This window comes from Myotis brandtii, unplaced genomic scaffold, assembly GCF_000412655.1.
Source record: "Myotis brandtii unplaced genomic scaffold, ASM41265v1 scaffold208, whole genome shotgun sequence".
Taxonomy (NCBI): Eukaryota; Metazoa; Chordata; class Mammalia; order Chiroptera; family Vespertilionidae; genus Myotis; species Myotis brandtii.
Genome location: NW_005357764.1, coordinates 7640938 through 7660918, shown reverse-complemented (window position 1 = coordinate 7660918; position 19981 = coordinate 7640938). Strand labels below are relative to the sequence as shown.

Here is a 19981-nt window from a genome sequence, read left to right as displayed (position 1 = left end):
TGTCAGAGCAAAACCTGGAACAACTCAAGTGCCCATCAACAGTGAGATGGACAAATAAATTGTGGTTATAGAATGGAATATTACATAGCACTCATAATAAATAATCCTCAGCTAACGACAAAATGGATGAATCATAGCAATATTCAGTAAAATCTCGATATAACGGGCCATTTCGGGCGAGGGGGTGTCTGTTATATAATAAAGTAGGTTTGCTGAATGCATATGTCAAAAAGTTGACAAATTAGTTAGTTTACTTGTCTTTCTTCTTTTTTTAAAAAATATATTTTACTGATTTTCCACAGAGAGGAAGGGAGAAGGATAGTCAGAAACATTGATGAGAGAGAAACATCAATCAGCTGCCTCCTGCACACTCCCTGCTGGGTATGTGCCCGCAACCAAGGTACATGCCCTTGACCGGAATCGAACCCGGGACCCTTGAGTCTGCAGGCCACTGAGCCAAACTGGTCAGGGCTACCTGTCTTTCTTATGTAGACACATTTGTGTAATTAAAATTAACTATGCATGAAAAGTTTAATTTCACAGAAAAGTTTTCTGTATATAGTATAGTAATTTTAAATTTATGCTGAGTAGGTCTAGTAAATGCATGCATTCACCAGTCAGCACTAGTAAACAAATGCACACGGCTGGGCATGGCTTAGCACGTCGGAACATCAGCTGGCACACGTTAAAACTGCTGTATAAAGTTACGCCATGCTACAACAGAACTAATTACCACCCATGATGCATACGTGCTAATCGTTCACTGAACATTGTTTTTGAGCGGTGACTGTTGGATTTAAATATGTAGACTATCATTGTAGATATGTAATATTTATTTATGTTGGCAAAATTTCTAGTGTTTTTTTCCAAGATATGGCCTATCTGTTAAAATTTGTTAAAGATAACAGTGAATTAATAACAAAAACCAACCTGTTAATTTAATTGTAAGCAAATCTTGGAAAAAAGCATTTTAAAATTAACAGGGTGTTAATTTTTCACATATGACATATGAGCCAGGAATTTTGTTCATTAAATCGGAAGTTTAAACTGAGGAGGTCCGCAAAATCGAGGGTTTTACTGTAATACCAAGGTAAAAAAAAAAAAAAGTCCAAAAGATCAAATATAGCATGAATACTCTTTTTATAAAGTCACAACAGTTAAAGCTACAACATAATTTTGAGGAACACATAATTATGTGATAAATATATATATAAAAGAAATCAAACAAATAATGAACACTAGTTACCTAAGGACTTGATAGGACAGAAAAACTCTGGCAAATTTAAGTTACTATCAATGCTGTTGTTTTATAGCTGGGAGGTGATTTCATGAGTATTTATTATTATGAATTATATGTTATAGATATACTAGGACTTGCAGAGGGGTGGCCAGGAAAAAGTGTTAATGATGGTTCTCAGATAGTTTAGAGTCTACACAAGGCATACCCAATTAGATACTATTCTCTACTGTGTTATACAAGGCTAGCAAATTAAGAATTTAATTTAAAAAATGAAAACTATATCCAGCACTGCTTGGTTTGATAACCTACCTTATTTATCTCCATAGTGCCAAATAACTTTAGATTGTCTCTAAAAATTACATTTGTTTTCAAAGGACAAAAGCTATGTTTCCATTGAGAACATAAAACAAGAACACAGCACAGACTTTAAAGGCAATTTTTAAAGAGCTCTAAAATGTTTAAATAATGAAATATATAGCCTTCTAAATACTTAACCTTCTGAAATGGTTTTTTTAAAAACCAGACTCGTTACCTGGATGGAGAGCTTCCCCCAAGATAGAGCAAGAACTGTGCCTTCTGCCTAGCATTCCACAAGCACGCTCACATCTGTTGAACGGAAATGCAGACTTTAGACTAAGAACTAGAATACAGCGCCCTCTGGTGTATTATATCAGAGTTTTGTTTTCTTTTTTAATTTCTGTTTCAGGTTTGAGTGTCAAAATGTTCAGTGTAAAGTATTATAAAGGTTCAAATGACAGAGAAGTAAGAGTACTGAGTAACTTATTTTTCCTTAGTGAAAGTGATAATACTTAAAAATTGTGGTGTCAGGTATTAAGTTCATTGACTAAATAATGTGAACAAAATCAATTTTTATTTTGAAAATGTTTTTAAGTTTTTTGCAGAAAGGTAATTTAATGGAAATATAAGATAAGTGATCAATTTAAAGGGCCAGGCCTACAGAGGGAAGAATTCTTATATCCTGTGACAGTTGTCACATTTAGTAGCATATCAAGAGCAATACATATAATTTTAAAATCTGCCCAAATTCCTAGTATTTAGCATAATACAAATGAGCCCTTGATGGTTTTTAAGGAAGGAAAAACAAAAATTTGAGAATCTTATTTTTATGCCTTTTCAGTGCAACCTACATTTACAGTTCGCCTACAAAATTATTCTAACTTTTCCAGAACCCTTTAGCAAACTCAAAAACACAAGTTTAGCATGAAAAAGTTGCTTACACAACTAAGATACTTTTAAAAGCCTAAAGCCCAAAATCCATCTAATATCAAACTCTTTCATTTATCTAGAATCCTCTAATCTTAGGCAAACAGTACTTTTCATGGACTTCCACAGTAAATGGAGACATTTTCATTAAATGAAGCATCAAGAATACTCCATATTTCCTTGTCTTGTTTCTGGTTGTCCTAAAAATGTTTGCTCTTCAATTTGTCAACCCAATAAGACCAACCAGGGTCATTTAATTGAGCTGATGAGTTTTACTCTGAGTTTTGCTCTAAGAGTCATTATAGTACTCAGTTCTCTAGATTCAACTACTGGGCCACTGAAGATCATATTTACTGCAGCAACTTTTCACTCAATGTAAAAGAGGGCACTTGTACTCATTATCTCTCTATGATGGTGAGCTATGGGGCGAGCTATCATCAGGGGTGAGCTAAACTCCCCCTCGACCTTCCTTTTCCTCTAGTCCTTCTCTGTTTGTTTCATTATCCTCTAGTGCAAACACCACTGGCACTCTATCATTTTACTATTCAGGCATATATACTTTATATATTCTTTTATTGATTACCAGAGAGAGAAGAAGGGAGGGAGAGGGGAGAGGGAGGGAGGGAGAGAGAGAGAGAGAGTGAGAGAGAGAGAGAGAGAGAGGGAGAGAGAGAGAAACATCGATAAGAGAGGAACATCATCAATTGGCTGCCTTCTGAATTTCTGCATGCCCTCTACTGGAGATCGAGTCCACAACCTGAGATTGTGCCCTGACTGGGAATCAAAACAGCAGTCTCTTGATTCCTGGGTCGACACTCAACTGCTGAGCCACACCAGCCAGGCCAGGGATATGTACTTTTTAATACCAGATTTATTTCTTCAGTATGTCCACCATTACAATGATCTCCAACCAGTTTGACCCCTCCCTCTCAAGCCATTTTCTTTATGTTTGTTTGTCCTGCTATTCTAATCAGACTTAAATTTCCCTATAATTTGCTGCTTCTGCACTCTAAGAGAGTACAGAAATCTTAAGCTATGGCTAATATAATTCTGCAATTATAATAGCTATCTTTAGGAAACTGGTTTATTTTTCAACCAGTAATATCAGCTCTAATAGCATTTATTTAGTGTGCACTAATATACAATACACTGTTTTGAGAAATTTGAACTCAAAAGTAAATGAAATGAGATGACTGTTCTTACAGAACTCAGTGACAATGAATGTGGTACCGTGGTTAGAATGTATGCATAAGCAGTCTCTAAATAAAGGAATATAAAATGTGCTATTTATCACATTGTATTCTGATCTCCTAATAGGTGAGAACATTTTTAAATGTTTTCCTGATAACAAAAGATTGTTGCAGAGTAGCTGGAAGCTCCATCCACTTGCTCCCAACCCCAGAGCAGATTGCAGCTGAACTGCAGAGAAATCAGTTCAAAAATCAGTTAAAGAGTCGCTAATCTAAAATATTGAGAGCAGAGAACACAGAGGAAAGACAGGAGGAGATGCAGAGAGGGTGAGCCCCTTGTGCAAGTCCTCGATATTCCCACAGAGTACAGTTCCATTGGGGGAAGGGAGAGCAGCTCAGGGCAGGGACATTCAAGGTGCAAGACCCGAGGAAGATGCAGTCTCTGGAGGCCCCGCCCACTGGACTACTTGGGGCTCTGCCCTGCAGAGCTTCAGACAAATTGCTGAGAGCCAGGCAGGGACAGTGACTTGGCTTGCACCAGAGAAACTCCCAGGAGGTCTGGGGCCAGCACATCAAGTGGCCAGCTTCAGACAACGTCAGAGCAAAATCCAGCAAGGTCCACAATCAGCAGATACAAAGGGTGAACCCACATCTGCATAACAGTTGGCACAACATGGTCGGGGTTGAGCCTCACAGTCAGCTAGCCCAAGGGCTGAGCCCACCCACAAACAGCAATCAAGACCTAATTACAACAGGAGGGCCCACATTACCCACACAAGAGGCATTCCTAGAGCACCCAGCTCAGAAGATCAAGGAGACTATACCACTAGGTCTCACAAGACATTACAGAAGGCCACCCCATCAGGACTGGGAGTCATAGCAGTTCTATCCAATACACAGAAATGAACACAAAGAAACAGCAAAAATGGGGAAACAAACAGGCCCCAAATGAAAGAACAGGAGGACTCTTCAGAAAAGGAGCTAAATAAAATGAAGGCAAAACAATGTCTCAGAAACCGACTACAAAGTAATGGTTTTAAGAATACTCGACAGCATGAAATAGGACATAGAAATCATGAAAAAAGAAAAAAAAACCCAACCAGAAATGAAAAACAACATATCTGAAATAAAGAATACACTGGAAGGAATAAATAGTAGGTTCTGGGAAGCAGAGGATTAAATCAGCGAATTAGAAGATAAGGTGGAAAAAAGTCAGTCAATCAGAGCAGCAAATCTAATGATCAAAATAAACTGACGAACAAAATGGGACCAGAGGCATGGATATATGGAACAGACTGACAGATCTTAGAGGGGAGTAGGGGTAGGGGGACTGGAAAAGATTAACCGAAGAGCATATACCATATATGCATAACCCATGGACACAGACAATAATGTGGTGAAGACCTGGGGTGGGGCAGGGGCTGGGTCGGAGGCTTAGTGGGAGGGGGGGAATGGAGGATATCTATAATAATGTTAACAATAAAATGTTTCCCTGAATATTTAAAAATATTCAAAACTGGAAAATAATAAACGTATTTTTAATTTTCTTTTTAATTTTCTTTCTGAGAATTAAATTTAAGATTTGGGGGCGGGCAAGTTTGAAAAAGAAAGTACTTAAGTAAAATGTACTGAGTGCCTATTATGGTGCTAAATATTATGCTAGATGCTGGGGACACAACAGTGAATAAAACCCAATAGTGATCTTACACTGTGAAATAGAATAAGCAGATACTCATACAAGTAAATGGCAAAGCACAATAGTGATACGCACCACATGGAAAGCCACAGAGTGCTGAGAGTCATAAGACTTCCCTGAGGAAAAGACATCTAAAGGAAAGATCTGAGGGAGCAAAGAGAGTAATCAAAGTAGAAAGAATTATATGTACCGATGCCTTCTGACTAAAAGGTGCATGGCAGTCTTAAGAACCTGAAAGAGAATGGGAGCAGAAGGGCAAGGGGCAGTTTGGTGGGGAGAAAATGAGAGCAAAGTATGAAGAAGCCAGGTCTTGTAGTATCTTGTGGGTCATTTTAAAGGTATATCTTTATCCTAAAGTTAATACATAGCCATGAAGGAGTTTTGCTGTGTTACTGATTAAATTATAAGATCACTGTGCAAAGGACTTGGCATCATTTCAGATACATAGTAATAGATCAGTAAACACTGATTCCCTCCCAGACACTCTGCAAAATTTACCTTTTTAATTCAGTAGTGTATTTAATCAATTAACACAGTATCTTCATAAAATGAATTAATATTATTTCACTTTAGTTTATTATCAATTTTCTCCCAAGTTAATGTAATAAAGTAGAATTCCAAGTGTACTGGAAATTAAAAGTTGTTTATTAAATCATAATATGATCTTACATAGTACTAAAAATGAAGTATAATTAAGTCAGCCTCTATATCTATATTTTGATATTATTGTTTTTAATACTAAATATTTTATAAAATATATTAAAATTAATATGAAACAAAAACAACTAAAATAATATAAAGTTGTAAATGGCATAATTTAAGGGAGCCTAAGCTCAATATTATAAATTCATTTAGCAAGGTAAAATATTCCTTCAAGGAAGGCTAAGAAGCTTATCTAGAAACTGTAGTTTTTAGCATATCAACTAATCACAACACAGTCTCTGTGCCCTTTTACTAAAATTTCTGGCTTCTCAAATTTCTTGTACTTTTTCTAATGTTTCTGCTGCAACCTATGAAGACAATTTACAAATGATGAAATATTTTACCTAAAATATTTTAGCAATGCATCTTAAATTTTACATTTGCATAGACTGAAAGAAGCTCATCTTACTGATTAAAAAATAGTTAAGAATCTTTGGTAGTCAATTACCAGACGGGCATGACATCAGGGAACCATGTTCTTCCCAGGTGTTTGGAGACTTCAGTGTGAATTTCATCAAGGCTGTAATTGTCATCAGGGATCAAAACTTCCTCCATTATCGATAGCTGGGTTAGCCTTCTCCCACATAGTCTTACAAACTCAATGAATGCACTGCAGCTAACTTCACATTCACTGAGGCCCAAGGCTGTTAAGTTTTTACAGTGTTTAGCAATACAAATAAGTTCATCATCAAGAGTCTGAAGACCATTGGCACATACCACTAACTCAATTAGTCGTGGACAGTTAAGACCGACCCGTCCTAGAACTGTTTTGCTTACTGAACGACCAAAATAAAGGTGAGTGACAGGGGTTTCTTCTTTGAAGAAGGTCTCAAATTCCTCTTCGTATAAAAAGAAGTACATAACGATATTAACTCCAGGGGAGTGTTTAATAAGTGCATCCCAACTTTGTTTTTTAATAGAACAAAATTCAATTTGTCCAGGATTTTCACTCACAACATCAATGCGAAGATGCTCAAAATTAACATGAGTCTCACTTGAAAGTGCCAGGAGAAGTTCATCACTCAGCATGTAATAATTCAATGCCAGTTCTCTAAGGCCTTGACAATGATCAGCTACACAAAGGATTCCTGTGGGAAATGGGGGAAAATTCTTAAGAACGAAGATCATACTAACATTCTTGTCAATTTACATTTGTTATTAGTCATTATTTACTAAAATAGCCAAGATATACATAATTATATATATATGTAATATATATAATTACAATACTCTTAGGAGAGGCAATTCAAGCTATCTCTAGCTTACAGATTAAAATTTCTTTTATAAAAGTTTAATAAATTATGTTTCAGAAGCATGTAGTTTTCAATAAGAAACTGCATTGTTACTATTACTATAAAAAACATTATGCAAGCTTATAAAATATATAACCCACCATCAGATGAAACATGAGGACAGCTATTCATTTTTAGGAGTTTTAGAGTATCACTGTTATTGGCCACGAGAATCTTCAGTGAGGGGTCATCCACTGGCGTGCCTTCGATTTTGACCGAGGACAATGATTTTGAGTTGACAAAAACAACTGTAAGTGCTGACACAAAATGCGACTTGCACAGCAATAAGAAAAAAAAATTATGAAAACATTATTTAAAGATCTACCGCTTCAATCATATAATTCATTAAAACTATTATATCAACATATGCTAATAATAGCATAGTAAAAGGCACCAACATATGACTGTTTTTCATAACACCATTAGCCAATAAAAGATTTTTTATAACAAAGCGTAGTTTTTTAAATACTTTTATAATTCATAAATGGAACGGTGAGAAAGGAAAAAGTTTCAAGAGATTTCATAAATATGTCTTTCAAATATTTCAATCTTCAGGATTTAGTTTTCAATATTAAAAGGATATAATTATGTACATTATAGTCTGCCAGCCAAATCTAGTCCACAGTCTGTTATTGTATAGCTCATGCGTTAAGAATGGGTTTTACATTTTTAAATAATTGCAAAAAGTGTTTTGAAGGTTATTTCATGACATGTGAAGATTGCATGAAACTCTTTCAGTGTCCAGAACTAGCTACTGTAACACAGCCATGCTGCTCCCAGTGTGTATCGTGTACGTTGGCTTTCACCCTGTGCTAGATACGGAGAGTTGATAGCACTGCAGCAGTAGGGTTGTAGTAAGACTGTGTGAGCCTAAAATATTTATGACCTGTACCTGTTCAACCCTTGCCCTAGAAGAAATATAATTCTTATCTGGTTTATTCACTCCTATATATCCAGCACCTAAAATAGTATCGGGCACATAGTAGAAGGTCAACAAATATTTGTTGATGAGTAAATCAATAAATGATGCCATTCTTTAGGGACATGATCTTTGCTGGCAAATTAAAAGTATGTTTTGAAACTTTCTGTTTTGAATATTGACAAACTCAAACTTATTTATAGGTTGAACTCAAAATGGGTGGAGTTTTACAAGTTTTCAGAACTAGTATTTTTGGACATGGATAAAAAGTCTGGAAACCATATCCAGGCATGATCACTTTTCCTTTTTCAAAATCTATTTGGATTTATCAACGGTTCTATTGTCCCTTTTAGAATGATCAAATTGGTTGTAAATCATAATTTATTTTTAAGAAAACTTATTGACTTATACTAATTAAGTGATTTACAAATTTTTAAACAGTGGATGACCAGACCTCTTTGCAAAATTTGATGATGCCAAAAACTGTTAGGAAACATAAATAAGGAACTCCTTTTCGTTAAGAAATATAAGGTTCCCCCCCCCTCCCCGCTTTAATCAACTCTCAGTGGACTCTTTCAGTCCTGAAGGACACGGTTAAGTATTAGAGTACAGGTTCCCCGTTTTTCAAAAGTCCGCTTTACACCACTTCACTTTTACAAAAGACCTACATTAGTACCTGTTTTCACGAACCGAAAGAAATCCGGAGTATTTCACTGATAGGAAAAAAGGCAACAAGCAAAAGTAATGGTCAGCATCTGATGGGCAGCGAGTCGTAGAGGCAGCGTGCACCCTGAGCCGGGCAATGGCCCTGCCAAGCTCCTTCTCCAGGAGCCACACAGCATCTCAGCATCAAGCCGCCACAGCTTTGCCCTGCGTCTGTGAGCATCTGTGCTCATTTTAATGTGTTTTGTGCATCTGTTACTAAGATGCCTCCTGAGGTACAGTGGGGCCTTGACTTACAAGTGTCCCGACGAACGAGTTTTTCGAGATACGAGCCGTCTCTCCACCGATTTTTTTGCTTTGAGTTGCGAGCTAAAATTCGGGTTACGAGCCAGCTTCAGATACCCCACCGCTAGTTGGCGCAGCGAACGTCACAGTGAACGCCACAACATCAGCCCAGCATCACGTGTCTCACTCGTTCACTTTTTGATTTGACATACGAGTAATTTGAGTTACAAGCTCTGTCACGGAACGAATTAAACTCATAAGTCAAGGCCCCACTGTAATAGCTTCTTCACTTTATGCCATTTCGGCTTAAAAAAAGATTTCATAGGAAAGCTCTGCTTTTGGATAGCAGGGAAACCTGTACAAATTTATTATAGGAACAATATATTCTTACAGCACTTTTTATGTCTAGCAAAATGCTGTACTTTTATCTTATTTTCCCTTAGTTTAAAATGAAAAACTGAGGCTTAGAGAGATCCACAACCCCCGTACAAGGCACAGAGCTCATTTTACTATAGAGGCAGAGCTTGACATGAAGCCTGCTCATGGCCGCGGCCTCTCTCCGGTGTCGGCATCAGCTTATCTAGAAGCTGGCTCTTAAAGCTAATGTGTAACATGAGAGACAGCTTAGAATTTAAGAATTTTAGGCTCATCTGATCCATAGTTTATAAACAAGAAAATAACTATTTAGACGTAATACATTTTCATCTGATTAATTGTATTACTCTAATCCCCAAATGACCCATTTTTTCCCCCAGCACATCTCTTAAAAAGATAAACAAGCTAGCAGAAATGCTTGCTAAGAGAGCCATGACCTAGTTTATGAGGGAGAAGATGTTACTATTCCTCTATCCTCTTCTATAAGAAAGTTTCCATTAGCCCGTTTTACTGACAACCATAATTTAGTGCTCATTATGTAGCAGGCACTATCCTAAGTCTGGGTTTATCGTGGTAAACAAATTAGAATCTCTGCCTTCAAGAGTTTATGACTTAGTCTGGGGAGAAGAGAATAAACATGCTAAATAAGTACGGTATTTCCAAGTACTGACGGATGATACAAAAACACTAAAATGTTATAATAGAGAGTAGCTGGAGGAACGGGTGTTTTAGCAAGTGGTAGAGGAAGGCCTCTCTGAAAAGATGGCATTCAAGCTGAAGCCTGGATGAAGAGAAGACAGTCACTCTTTTTTGTGGCAGAGATTGCTGGTTGCTTCTAACCACGATTCATCCTTTCTTCTTTGGTAATCTAGTCCCAACATTTAGCTGGACACATTGCCACCCAGCTAAAAGACTCTCCTAGCCTCCCAGAAACCTGGTGTGGCCGGCCATTGGGCTAAATCCTGGCCTAGGAGACAAACAGAAGCATCATGCGATACTATGGCTAGTCTCCCTGAGAAGGAGAGGGCATACCCTCCTTCCCCCCTTGCTCCCATCAGCTGTCTAGAATAAGGATGTGATGGCTGCGGCTCAGAAAGCCGTCTTCGACATTGAAAACGAAGAAATGCCTTGGAGAGAATGGAGTGCCTGGAGGAAGCCTGGTTCCGAACAACGTCATACCAGCTATGGACTGTCTCACTCGGGATTTCTTTAACGTAAGAGAAATAAACTTCAGCCATGTGTTTTAACCCACGGTTGTTTTGGAGTGTCTACTACATAGATTCAAACATCATCCTAACAACTATAGTTTATTTAGTCAGATATTATACTGTTCCACCTCCAAAGAGAGACTCCAGAGTGACAGGGAAGACACCCATTTGCTGGCCCTCTGTGCCCTTTATTCAAAGTAACTAAGTAAACAAGCACCTGAAAATCATATCATTAACTTTATATTAATGATATTTACTGGGGAAACAATGACTAAAATATACCTAAAGAATGAAACCATGAATAAGCTATTTCAGCAAAAATAAGTGCTAGTCAACAGAAAATTGCTTTAAATAATTCTTTGAATACAAGTAGAATATTGTCTGTTTTTAGGAAAAGAATCCTTTCTGCCAGTTTGACAAGAATTTTAGTATATCCTACAAAAAAGCATAGCATCTTTACCTCTGACATGTTCATAAAACTTGGCTTGGCTGTTGAAATCAAGCCCAAGGTCCGGATAGAACAATTTACCAGCTGAGAAAGTATATTACAGGCAGCTTCTGCTGACTCAGTACTACTGTCAACCTAAAAAGACAATTTAAATCTTAATCTCATGAAGGTCAAACTTATTAGAAAGTTACAGACAAATACTTATTTAACAGAATTCATTTGCAAAATTGTATTTAGCTTTCGAGCTATAAAGTAAATTAGTATTTTTTCTTCATACAAAATGTCTCATAAACAAGTAAGGAAAAGAGATTATGGAAAATTAACTTTCTAAGCACTTCATACTTTCAAATCTTTTACAATGACCTGAATTTTAATAATAGCACCCAGGTGAAGGAAACTGAAGTTTAAGTTATTCGATTATAGCTCAAGTTCTACATCTCAATCTATGCAAATAACTACAGAAAAACAGGAAATAGTTAGAGATAAAATTCTGCAAAATTCACTCACTGCTTAACATAAGAATCTAGGTATTAAAAATATTGGTAAAATATGCCATGGTTTCGATGTAATGCTTATTTTTCTTACCTTAAAGCTGACATACTGGAGATGGGTAGCATGCTTTTTAATAATCTGCTGAATGAGATCAGGATGAGTGGACTTAAAATATGAAGTAGCTGGCTGATTCAATTCAAATTCAAACTTTCTCCAAAGGTCAGGAATATGAAAAACTTCATTCCATCTCCTACAGACGGAAGATGCCCGGGCCCGATCTATTAAAGGAAGATACTGAAAAATGTGTAACACTACATGAAGAGGCAAACTCCCCCAGTCTGGAAGAGCAGTGTACATAGGAGTCTGGTTGAGAGAAGAGTAGAATTCATGTTTTGACTGTTTCATTGCTGGTGACGATGGGACAATTTTATTCACAACAGAGAAATTGCGCCTCTTCATTCTGTAAACATTAAAAAGTATGACGTGGTCATTTTTCCACCTTCCGATTATGTGTTTGTGCTCTAACTGTATAGCATAACAGTTTAAAACAGTGAAAAAACAGTCTAAGACTATTTTAAAAGTAATCTTCCATTTTTATGAATTGATGAGTACTGCTATATGCTGAGGGTACAGAGATCAATAAGAGGGAACCTGTTCTCAGAGGGCTGTGGCCAAACGGTAAAATGCTGTGATCAATGCCATCACTGACACTGGAACAAGTAGCAAGGCAAGGCTACAGAGTTGAGTTTGTATGTGGGAGGGGGTCACTGGGGAGGCTCCAAAGCGGAAATGTTCAAGAAAACTGTGTATGTCCTAGGTTTATTCCTGGTCAGTTATTGTGTTCTTATTATCTCCTACACAGAAGGATGCATCACATCGCAATTGTGCTAAGAACTCCTGGGAGAACTAGGGAATAGTAAAACACAATTAAAAGCATAGGTCTCAATGAGTCCCAGCTCTGCCACTTACTAACCATGTGATCTTGTCTGAGAAAATTAATTTAAGCCTCAGTCTCCTCATCTGAAAAGCAGGGAGAACAACAGTACCAAGGTGTAAGGTTGCTATGAGAATTAAAGCATACTTGAGTGCCAACACATAGTAAGTGCTCAATGCATGTTGCAGTTGTTGTTATTTTAAATTGTCCAATGCATTTTTCTGAACCAATTTCATTAAGTTGAAGCACAATTCTAATAAAAAGTCAAATGATCTGTTATAATTTCAGATGATACCCAGGACACAAAAGCTCTAGAGAAACTGGCCATGGCAGGGGCAAAGTCTGTGTAAGCAGCACACCTATTTCCCGCCAATGAAAAATGACAAGGGAAAGAGCATTCTCCTCCAACAGGAAGAAACGATAAATCCCCAGGTATTAGTCAGCCTGAAGTACAACTAAGTTGCAATAAATTTCAGGTCCAGATATACCCAAGTATATTGGGTTATCTTGTACATGTTCTTACATAAAAATCCGAAGTATTTTACGTATACAATTATTTGAGAGGCAAAATAATGGTAAGAGTACTTTTGAACATTAACTTTGGTTGACTATCCAATTCTCTTTTCACCCTTGATTGCCAGAAATGTATATGTGGAAGATTCAGTGTCATAATTAAAACATACCTTTAAATCTAATGAAATAGTTATTTAATACTAGAGGCCCGGTGCAGAAAAATTTGTGCACTTGGGGCGGGGGAGGGGGGTCCCTCAGCCTGGCCTGTGCCCTCTCGCAGTCTGGGACCCCTCGGGAGATAACGGGTGGCAGAAGGCAGGCCCAATCCCTGGTGCAGCCCCTAGTCACGCTCAGGGTAGGGCCGATTGGGGGGTTGGGGCACCGCCCCTTGTCACACTCAAGGCAGGGTCGATAGGGAGGTTGCCGCCACCCCGCCTGTCACACACAGAGCAGGGCCGATCAGGGGGTTGGTGTGCTGCACCCTGTCACGCACAGAGCAGGGCTGATCAGGGGGTTGAGGAGCTCCCCCCTGTCACTCACAGAGTAGGGCCGATAGGGGAGTGGGGGCACCGCCCCCTGTCACACACAGAGCAGGGCCGATCAGGGGGTTGGTGTGCTGCACCCTGTCACGCACAGAGCAGGGCTGATCAGGGGGTTGAGGAGCTCCCCCCTGTCACTCACAGAGTAGGGCCGATAGGGGAGTGGGGGCACCGCCCCCTGTCACACACAGAGCAGGGCCGATCAGGGGGTTGGTGTGCTGCACCCTGTCACGCACAGAGCAGGGCTGATCAGGGGGTTGAGGAGCTCCCCCCTGTCACTCACAGAGTAGGGCCGATAGGGGAGTGGGGGCACCGCCCCCTGTCACACACAGAGCAGGGCCGATCAGGGGGTTGGTGTGCTGCACCCTGTCACGCACAGAGCAGGGCTGATCAGGGGGTTGAGGAGCTCCCCCCTGTCACTCACAGAGTAGGGCCGATAGGGGAGTGGGGGCACCGCCCCCTGTCACACACAGAGCAGGGCCGATCAGGGGGTTGGTGTGCTGCACCCTGTCACGCACAGAGCAGGGCTGATCAGGGGGTTGAGGAGCTCCCCCCTGTCACTCACAGAGTAGGGCCTTTTTTTTTTATTCTGGGCCAGCTTTAGCTCTGAGGCTTGGCTCCAGCTCTGAGGCCTCGGCTGCTGAAAGCAGGTATCTGGTTTGTTTGGGTTCTATAATTGTAACACTGTTGTGGTCCTGCTCACTCCAGCTCTGAGATCCCGGCTGGCTGAAAGCAGGGATCTGCGTTTGTTCTATCATTGAAACAATGTTGCAGTCCTGCTGGCTGAAGCCCCGCTGGCTGAAAGCAGGTTTCTGGGGTTTTGTTTAGTTTCTATATTTGTAACATTGTTTCTTAAACTGCAAGCTCAGAGGCCGGCAGCAGCAGGCGGGGAACGTTGGCTTCCTCCGTCACTGAAGCAAGCAAGCCTCCTGTTCACTTCACGCTGCCTGGCTGCCGGCCGCCATCTTGGCTGGCAGTTAATTTGCATATCGCCCTGATTAGCTAATGGGAAGGGTAGCGGAGGTATGGCCAATTACCATGTTTCTCTTTTATTATATAGGATATAAATATCTCTGTCTTGTGAGTCACTCTGTCTGATGTAAAACATTTCTTAATGACAACATAGAGTTGGATCCCAGAAGCAGGACTGACCTAGTCACTGAACAAAATGAAAAGTCATCTTTCGAGTTTGGAAAACTGAAATGGAAAGCAAAAATAGTCGCAAAGCTATGTGTTTCAAGCATCAGGCAAAAGTGCTACCACATACATTTTAATCTGACTAAAATCACATGCATGATGGAGAACTGGCCCAACAATACAATGCAGAATATATGAAACTGCTGACATCAATAATTCAAAGCATATGCTATTTGAAAGGTCTGATCTATTCTTTAATGCTAATTTCCTAAAATAACATATGATTGCCCAGGGAAGGTAAAGGAACCAACACTGAATTCTAAACCCTAATGTAGAGCACACTTATCGACATTCTGCTTGTGACTGTTTTATTTAGTAGCCTATAGAATAGATAAAATTTCACTAAGGTATTACCAAAAAGTCATCCTTAATACATTTCCTCACTAGCAAAGCAATGAAGCCAAAAATAAAACAAAGACTTTTTCAAAATGCCAGGTTAAAAAAATCACCTTGCAATTCTAGACAAAGCAATTGTGCTATATATTAAACCTGACCGTGTGTAATATGAATTGATTGCTAAAATTGCTTATTTAGTAAAATCATTAAATTGCCAATTCACTGATAGAATCACCATAACTAAAGGATATTATGTACCAAAAATAACATTTACATTTTATTTTTTTCTTGTGTACATTAGTTTTCAGAGCATAAAACTCATCCACAAACTATAAATGTCATATAAAATAATTTGACAATGAATGTCAGTAAACTACATTTTAGAATGCCAAACAAATTGATCTTTCTTAGCTTGAAAATAATATGTAAATTCCAGCCTAAACATGTATGGTCATTTTTAGAAATCGATCATTTATTTTTCAAATGACCAATTTTCTTACCTAAAGAAGGCTTGCAGGTTACAGTTCATTTGGGATGAATGAAATGCAGTAACTGCTGCCCTGGGGTACTCACCAACATCCATTTGATTGCACTTCCTAAGTTGGCAAAATACCACAAAAACACATTCATCAAAATGTATAAGTAGAAGTCCAATAATTTTGATGCTTAGGATATTTATATATCATTGTATATATTGCAAGTTTTTGTTAGAAAGTTATTGATTACAAACTATTTTCTTTTTCTACTCAGAAGGAAGCCTGTCCATTAAAAATATCAAAAACAAAAAACAAAAACCACCAGCCTGGTTAGTGGAAATATTGCAACACTTGCCAGGAATTACACTTGAAGCCCTACTAAAATAGAAGGTAGTAGATCAAACAGTCAAATGGCTTTGAAATTCACATTTTAATGAATATGTATGGAAAGATACTACAAAAAATTTAAGGTAGTCCATAATTACATTTATTTCTTATAGGCTGCATAAATTGTTCAGTTCTGGTTATAGCAGCAATAATACCACTACAACTGTGATAATTAAATAAGCAGACATAACTTTTATTACTTACTATTCCCATATAAATATAGTTTGACAAGTTTGCTATTAACAGAACATATGCTTCTGTGATTTTTAAATTTTTCAGTGGTATTGATAGATATAATTGATTTATTCTTAATTGATTCATTCATATTCTCTTTGAGGTTTGGCCAATTTTAGGCACAGCGACTTGTTAGAGTTAGGAGCAGTTTATGGACATGGAAGAAAATAATGACTATTCTACACCATGACAAAACTCACTGCCTGGGCATCATGAATAAATGTCATAAAGTAAACAAACAAATAAATAAATGCATCCTATTACTTTTGTGAGCCAAATTAAACTACACAGAGGAGATGGAGGAAACAACCTATTATGCAACTAAAAACTTCTCTTCAATCTCTAACACCTGCCAGCTCTCAGCCTCTCTCTGAATCCTACTCCTAAAATAGAGCTTTGGAGGGCAGATAGGGAGAACATATTAGACACCAGTTTCCACAATTTGATTTCCCCCACTACCATCTGTTCTATTATCTAAATCATTATTTTCCAGGCAATAGAATGGTAGGCTCTCTGTGCTTTACATTCCAATCCAGAAACAGGCAGAAAGGAGCTATCAGGCTTACAGTGAAAGGAACACCACAAATAAGAGAAAGACAAATCAATTGTATTCCCCTAAGCCAGTGTTCGGCAAACCGTGGCCCCTTGAGTATGGCACTTCCACAAAATACCACGTGTGGGCACGCACGTACAGTGCGATTGAAACTTCGTGGCCACACTCAAGGGGCCAAAGAGCTGCATGTGGCTTGCGAGCCGCAGTTTGCCGACCACTGCCCTAAGCTGATGACACAATTTTATTTACTGCAGAAACTTTTCTATTGAGTTCTCAATCTGGTTACTTTTGTGTTTTCAGGCCATTCTTTATGCTAGAAAATAATAAAGTAATCTGGTAATGGTATATATAGTAAATCACTACCTAAGACCCAGAAGAAGACTGTATGCAAGTACCTATCTCAAATCAGTTCACTGGAGTTTTCAGGATCAGATGAGCTACGTACCTGGTTGCTGAAGGAACTTGATTGCTGCTTCAGAATCACTATTGGGACCTGGGAGGCTGGTAGAAGACAAAACCAGAATACAGTAGGTCCTCGGGTTATGTCGGAGATCCGTTCCTATGCGACGCAACGCGATTTTCACCGAAAGTCAGAACCCACCTACATAAGCACCTAGGGCACTCACATGGAGCACATACACAGCAGTAATGAAGTGAAACAGTAAAAATAAATGAAAAGATAACAATTCTTGACCTTTACTTGTGGTAAATAAATAATAAAAAACATAAAGCACATATGTACATACGTCGAAATGATGGAATTTTTTTTTATATATAAATACTGTAAATGGGAGATGGCGACGTAACCACGAAATGACGTACGTCGACTCTGACGTACGTCGAGTCTGACATACCCCGAGGACTGCCTGTACAGGATCCCATCAAGTGATAAGCCATACTTCCAAAAAGGGAGAGATGAGCAAGCTTGATCTTTAGCACAATTCTGGAGTACAAAACAGGTATATTAGCATTGGGGAGCGTGTAATGATGACTCAAAGTCGAGGCTTCAGTAACCACCCTAACCCAATTTTCTTTTTTGATATGTCTACTAATTTGGTGGATCAGGTGGCCACGTGACTCAGATCCTCTAAAAGTAAGAAATCTCCCACAGTATGTATGTATGTATGTAGATAGATAGATATGGATGTAGATATATAGATATCAGAGAAGAAGGGGGGAGGGAGGGAGGAAGGGAGGAAGAGAGAGAGAGAGAGAGACATCAATGATGAGAGAGAATCACTGATTGCTTGCCTCCTGCACACCCTTACTGGGGATCAAGCCCACAACCCAGGAATGTGCACTGATGGGGAATTGAACCGTGACCTCCTGGTTCATAGGTCGATGCTCAACCACCAAGCCACGCTGGCCGGGCTCCCACAGTATTCTTGAGGGAAAGATAGTCAAAGACGTTAGGAGAAAGACTAAAAACATCCAAAGCCAAGCTAGTGGCAGCAATGGAAGCAACTATCTTCTGTACCTCCCCAGGTTCTTCCAACTTGGTTAAATGAATACACAGAAAGGATTTTTAGGTTCCAACTTTTCAATTATCACAACACTAGAAATGCTGTATAAATACTACAGATAATAAAGATTCAAAATTATCTAAAAGACTAGACAGATCTGTTTGAAGCAGCAGATGAATATGAAGAGGAATTAGCAAATGTCCTTTAAGTTACTTTCTAAAGTGGCGCACTGTCAAGTCAGATTGCTGTCACCAGGCTGATGGGCTCTGCTATGGAGTCTGAAGTCCCAGTTATTGGTACAATGACAAGGGAGATGTGGCCTGGACAGGAAAACTGAAAATTTGTTCAAAAAATACAGCTCTAAAACACACAGCGTTCTAACACACCTCCTCCCACTAAATAGAACCCAAGCAGAGAACAAAACTCAATTTTTTAGGAATGTTGTCAAAAATATTTACGTTCTTTGCAGCCCACATCACCTCTAAGTTGCCTTCTAAATCTAAAATCTACATGAAAAAAAAGTCCCAGTCAAATGATAATATCATCAAGGTTTCAACAAGACAAAAGGTAAGTATTTATGTCAAATAAATCTTTCCTAAAGCAGTGATTGCCAGCTAGTTGGTGTTCTCACTTTTTATCAGTGATTTAGCAATTCTCTATACTCTCAAAAGTCTCTGTGATATTAAGAAATTTTTATTTTTTAAACCCTTTAATCTTAGAATAGGTATGTTTGCTTTCATATGAAAAACTGTTCAACAAGACAAAAGGTAAGTATTTATGTCAAATAAATCTTTCCTAAAGCAGTGATTGCCAGCTAGTTGGTGTTCTCACTTTTTATCAGTGATTTAGCAATTCTCTATACTCTCAAAAGTCTCTGTGATATTAAGAAATTTTTATTTTTTAAACCCTTTAATCTTAGAATAGGTATGTTTGCTTTCATATGAAAAACTGAAGTTTTGAAAGTATATATCGATTCAAAACACCTTTTGAGATGCAAAGAAGAGTTATGCAGAAAGTGAATTGGGCAATGTGTTAAAGTCCCTGAATGGCAGCTGTTTCCACCTTCTCCGGACTCTGAATGCCCAAGCTCTGGACAGGAAGCCTCTAAACAGGGAGTCCCCACCTTAGAGAAGGTAGACTAAGGGATCTAACAATTAGCGCAAACCATTCAGGAAAGCATTTTGCAACATTTTTCTGAAAGAAAATAATCCTAATTTAGTCTACTTCATATTTTGGAGAACATTTCTGGATACACGTGTCAAAGACAAAACCAGTACATCTTAAAGGGTATAGACTCTTCCAACTCACAGGCAAGCCTGCATCTATTTTCCTCTTGGACATGGCGAGTACAAACTCTCTTACCCGATCGTCCTGCAAACTAGAGCACTTGGAGGGGTCGCGCTAAAGCCACCGCGAGTCTCAGTTATCCCTCATCCAGCAACGACACAGGCTCCAAACATCACCTGACGCGCGTCTGAGAGTGGGGTTAGGGTGCAATCTTTTCCGAGCTTACCCTCCAAAGATGAGCAAAATGACCGAATCCAGGGACCGCGGGGACCCGTGCTCGCCCCGCAGAAAAAAACAACCCGGAGGAAACAAGAACAGAACTGAGGCT

General features: G+C 38.8%; 1 protein-coding gene across 4 annotated transcripts in view; it reads right to left on the bottom strand.

The window, feature by feature from the left end:
- Positions 1-1591: 1591 nt before the first annotated feature.
- FBXL21 (F-box and leucine-rich repeat protein 21) overlaps positions 1592-19981 on the bottom strand; it is a 51089-nt gene continuing 32699 nt past the window's right edge. Inside the window, exons 1-7 of one of the 4 annotated variants that reach the window (XM_014539162.1) lie at positions 17349-17540; positions 15754-15849; positions 11828-12194; positions 11255-11377; positions 7446-7617; positions 7007-7140; positions 1592-1846 (exon numbers count right to left, since the gene is read on the bottom strand). In XM_014539162.1, coding sequence (XP_014394648.1) covers positions 1841-1846; positions 7007-7140; positions 7446-7617; positions 11255-11377; positions 11828-12194; positions 15754-15836 — 885 coding nt within the window. In that variant the 5' untranslated portion in view covers positions 15837-15849; positions 17349-17540 and the 3' untranslated portion in view covers positions 1592-1840. Of the gene's footprint in view, positions 1847-6089; positions 7141-7445; positions 7618-11254; positions 11378-11827; positions 12195-15753; positions 15850-17348; positions 17541-17757; positions 17994-19728; positions 19784-19981 lie in introns of those variants that run through there. The other 3 variants (XM_014539160.1, XM_005865594.2, XM_014539159.1) reach the window with 3 other exon arrangements.